Below are 4,984 nucleotides of genomic sequence, written 5' to 3'. Positions count from 1 at the left end.
GACAATAGAGACAAACCTGTGATTAGAGTAGCTGTTGAGTTAAGTTATTACAGTGAAGTTAACTATTCCTCATCTTGCTGTGGATGCCCCCCCCCCCCATCTGTTGCCATCAACCCCCACTTCAGTCTCCTCAGATGACCGTCTGTTCTCCCCGACACTTCCTGCACGCCCCATAAATAACCGACAGGATGTACGCCAGGCAGCACAGGCAGGCGAACACGGCGGCAGTCAGGTAGACCTTGTACAGACAGGGGTGCGTGTACTGATCCAGGTTGCAGTACGAGTTGCGGTCCGTCTTGTAGATCATGATTCCTATGGCCGGCAGGTAGAGCACGGCGGCGGCCACGTCGTGCGCCAGGTTGGTGAACAACCAACGCTCCCCTCCCAGCAGCGGGACGAGGTCCTGCTTCTCCAGGAGTGTGAGGAAGAAAAGGGCGAGGGTGAGGAGCCAGAAGAGGACTGCGACGAACAGGACGAAATGGATGGATCCTTCGTATTTGTTGGCGGCGATGGTGACCCACAGCCCGGCCCCGAACACAATCTGCAGGATCCGGACGATTCCCAAAAAACTCTTGAGGAACTTCTGGATATTCTGCCTCACCTGCGGCTGGTGAGGTTGGGGTGACATCTCTCTCCTCCGGTCACTCTCCGTCCCTTTTCCCGAACAGGGCGGGTGCTTTCTGCCAGCTGCAAACAGCTGGGGAAGAGATGGGCAAATTGTGGAAACAACGGGGAGGAAGTCCGGGTTTGTGGTCTAACGATGAAGCCAAAAGTGGACACGTTTAGGTAATAAAAAGGAACTCCCTGTTCTTTCCACAACCCCGGGGTTTTGAAATGAAAAACCTTCTTGTATGTTTCGTCTTTTCCGTTTCCTCTGTTGAATGTAGCGTCTGTGTTGGGGGGCTGGGTGATAGAGAGGGGGCGGCCTGTAATTCAAAGCTTGCTCCTCCTCTGCTGGACTGCTGGGTCCATCCATGGCCGCTCATCTCATGATGTATTTCCTCATGGTGCTGTTTCCCCTGGGCTGCGTGACCTTTATGATCCTGTCTTTTCTGAGAGAGGCCGTTTTTATGAAAGCCAAGCCTATAGGAGACTAGGCTATATTAATATGATAATGTAAACTTCAATTTGAAAATGTAATTCCACAATAGCATTATATGTTTCCACATATGTAGGCCCTGTGTGTCATCTGAGTTAAAATGCAAAAATACAATTTTCACAGGATCACATAGAAATTCTACGACCATATTAAAATGAAAATGGAAAAGTTGGACCTTGCTGTAGGCAGGGGCGTAGGAATAGACAGTGCAGCTGCACTGGGGGCCCGTGACAGGAGCATTCCCGCCGAGTTACGATCAGGACTTTATCATTTACATGGTAAAAATGCAGATGTCCTTAACAACAGTTAACACCCAATCCACCACAATCTCTATGGTGGTGGTTTTAAATGGTGAAGATCAGGTGGTATATACAATCATATGTGCATTTCCCCCTTTGCTGTGGTGTCTGATGCCACAGACAAAAGTCTGTAGCAAGCTGTAGGCTGTAAGGTATATGGTGAAATATAAGATACATTCCACAGATTCAACAGAATGAATTTAGTCTTATGTCCTTTGGTATTCGTGTCACATATCTACACATGCAGTGATGATTGCTGGGTAGCCTAGTGTGTAATGTGTGTTTGGCTGCCCAATCTTAAGTTTCTATTTGATCATGTGACAAGACTCCAGAAACTGGATGAAACCCAAAATCTGACAAGTAGACTAGCAGAGCACACGCGCAAGCTAGCAGTCATACCATTCAAACATAAATGTTGTTTCACGAAGAGACAGGAGAGAGAAAAGAACAGGAGAGGTTCGCAAAGCTCCCAAATAAGAATGTTTTAGATTACTGAGAACATCGTCAAATCTTTCACTCAATGTCGGCTCATTGGATACCTTTCAAATAGGTGAGTAACTTTACAAGTGTTTTCAGTGGATTTGGTGTGGCTGCTGTGTTTTAGAGGTTGATATAATTTCGGGGACGTTTCAGGATTTTGACAATGACAGCACTGGCCGTGCTCCTTTTAACTTTCTCCTTGATTCTCTTTACGTACTTTGCAAATACAAAAGTCTAGGTGACACAGTCCATCAGTCCATCCATCCATCCATCGTCAACCGCTTATCCTGCGTACAGGGTCGCGGGGGGGGGTGGAGCCTGTCCCAGCTGACATTGGGCGAAAGGTGGGGTACACCCTGGACAGGTCTAGGTGACACAGTCCGACTCTAAAATCCATCACATGATGGTACTTTAGACTGCTGCTTCCAGGCCCACGCAACACAGCTGCTGCAGCAGCAGCATGAGTCTGTGTGTTGGATAGAGACACACATAAAGGATTTAAGGAGCTTTAAATTAGGTATTTACTGCATCTAATCTTATCAGTTGTTAAACTGTGCAAAAACGACGAAACAAGGCACATAATTTGCCAATATAGGGCTCCCTTCTAGACAGCAGCGTGTGTCCTTGTGTGCTTCGTAACGGTGTAGCCCAAGGGCCCATCATAACGGCCTTCACTGGGGCCCATTGTTACTACCTTACACCACTGGCTGTAGGCTACAGTGGAAAACATTCAGAGGTTAACATTGGAAAATGAAACTGCAATAGAAACACTGTAACCTTTATTGTAAGATTTTTCATTTATGCAAGTAGTAGCCTATTTAAGCACTTGACATTTCATTTTCAAAAACTTGACCTGCTGTACAGTGCAGAATATTCAAATGAAAAGCCCCAGTCTATTGCAGTTACATGTCGCCATGCTCTTTTGGTATCAAAATGAAAATGAAAATTCAATCTGTAACCCTAACCCCATCAAGGGCCTTTCTTAGGAAGTAAGTGGACTATATAAAGTATATAGAGCAACAGAGCCTGGATAATGAGGTGGTCAGGGTAGATGGATGAGTCAGACAGAAACACAGGACTTTCACCCAGGAGACTGCTTTCTGGCACAGAGGCCTGAAGGCAAACTTCTCCCATGTGCAGGTTACATTGTTTATATTGCATTTTTATTTCCAAATTTGAATTAACATTTTATTATTTTCCACTGTCCAGTGGGGTATGACTTCCACTTTCATTTTAATATGGTCAGAACACCCATACTTGCATGTGAAAATGCTAATTGGATTATTGCATTTTCATTTTTACTCAAATAACAAAGACCTTTTTCTATTTATTTATTTATAAAGGACAGCACACATTAATCAACATTACTGTAAATGTGCCAGTAGCCTACTGGCTAATTTTCAACTGCAGTCCTTCGGCAAGATGTTTTGAAACCTTAATAACAAAATATAAATATAATAAATATACAGTAAATAATAAAATATACAGAACAAGTTGAAGAAGTTCAGCCTGCAAAGACAATGATGGTACACTTCTACATCGCTGACTCTCGTGCCCCCCTCCTCAAACACACAAACGCACACACTCCTGACCCCACGCTTTACAAAAACGCTCAACTGTGCTTTATGCTCATGTTGTAATTTTTGCACATACGTGTCAGCATTGTATTATGGAATTATTGTAATTTTTGTATACTTGATATCCTTACTTTTAATATATTTATATTCATGTGTACTGTAACATGCGTTGGCGTCTGTAGCTACCTGTCGGAAGCTCCGTCTTAAACCGGACTCTTATCCAGTTTTAATCCACACTTTTTAGTTACATTTTTTATATCCTTTTTATTTAACTTAAGTTTTACGTGGGTTAAGGATTTTAGTCATCCGACATGGATTTTAAGCTAGATGACCGTAAAAATGCGATCAATGCTACTGACCACAACAAAGCTCCGGTGACTATGATAGATAACTCTGCCCCATGAGGACTGCTCACTCCTTAAGAAAGCGAACAAAAAGATTGCTGACCTTATGGAAGACATCCGACGACTTTCAGAGGAACTCAAAGAGAAAGATTCCCTGCTGACTGGCTTTATGGATGTGGCTTCAGTACAAGCCAAACAGATTGTTTCTCTTAGCGCAACCGCTAACATCCAGGACACCGTGTTATGGGACCCCTCTGGTCTTCCCAGGCTTTCCTCCTGCTCGACTCCGAAGCATCAGTATACCTGGGCTGAAGTGGTGGTCCGTGGCTGCAAGAGAGGCTCGGATGGGGCTGCCTCTCCTCCGCACATCGGCCTCTCCAACTGCTATGCAGCCCTGTCTGACGACACTCCGGTCCAACCAGTGGATGCACTTGGGGCTTCGAGTCTCCCTGATACGGATCTCTTTCGGAGGAGATGCAACAGTGTCGGTGCCTGCCGACACTGTTGCATCTTCTTCACCGGCTACATCTCCCGCGCTGGGCTGCCGGTCTGCCACTGGGCCTGATCGGCGGCCGTCATCCCGGTCAAAAACCTCCGCTTCCCGATGTAGGATTCTGAAGGAGGCTGTGCTCAGACGCTCCGGAGGCCGTCTCCACCCTGCACCGTCGGGTAGCCCTTCTCTCAGGTCTGTTACTGCTACTCCAACACAACACTCGGCAGCTCACACACTCCATCCTCAGTCCGCACGCAGTGTTGAAGCAAATTCTGCTCAGTCCTGCTCTGGAACCCCACAACCGGCATCTCCTCCTCCTCTTTTCTCCCCAACCACACTAATAATTGGTGACTCCATAACCAGAAACATGCGTTTCTTTAACGCTACCACTCACTGCTTCCCTGGTGCCACCACAGCTGACATTTTAAAAAAACTCCAGGACCTGATGCCGTCGCTCCCGTCCTCCATCACAAGAGTGATAGTCCATGTCGGAACAAATGACACAGCTCTTCGGCAGTCTGAGCTGACAAAATCAGATTTTAACCGTCTTTTTAACTTTTTAAAGCAGTGTGGAAAGTCCGTTTTTATCTCTGGTCCCATTCCCACAGTTGGTCGCGGTGCTGGCCGCTTTAGTAGACTCCTTGGCCTCCACGACTGGCTCCAGTCCGCCTGCAGGGCTCACCGTGTGTTTT

At 46.2% G+C, this 4,984-nt stretch overlaps 1 protein-coding gene across 1 annotated transcript in view; it reads right to left on the bottom strand.

The window, feature by feature from the left end:
* Positions 1-82: 82 nt before the first annotated feature.
* The window catches only part of LOC123984060 (MARVEL domain-containing protein 1-like), an 88,940-nt gene continuing 84,038 nt past the window's right edge, over positions 83-4,984 (bottom strand). Inside the window, exon 2 of the mRNA XM_046070668.1 lies at positions 83-1,052. Coding sequence (XP_045926624.1) covers positions 131-628 — 498 coding nt within the window. The 5' untranslated portion in view covers positions 629-1,052 and the 3' untranslated portion in view covers positions 83-130. The remainder of the gene's footprint in view (positions 1,053-4,984) is intronic.

The sequence above is a fragment of the Micropterus dolomieu genome, linkage group LG15, assembly GCF_021292245.1.
Source record: "Micropterus dolomieu isolate WLL.071019.BEF.003 ecotype Adirondacks linkage group LG15, ASM2129224v1, whole genome shotgun sequence".
Lineage (NCBI taxonomy): Eukaryota > Metazoa > Chordata > Actinopteri > Centrarchiformes > Centrarchidae > Micropterus > Micropterus dolomieu.
This window is presented reverse-complemented; position numbering and strand designations above follow the sequence as displayed.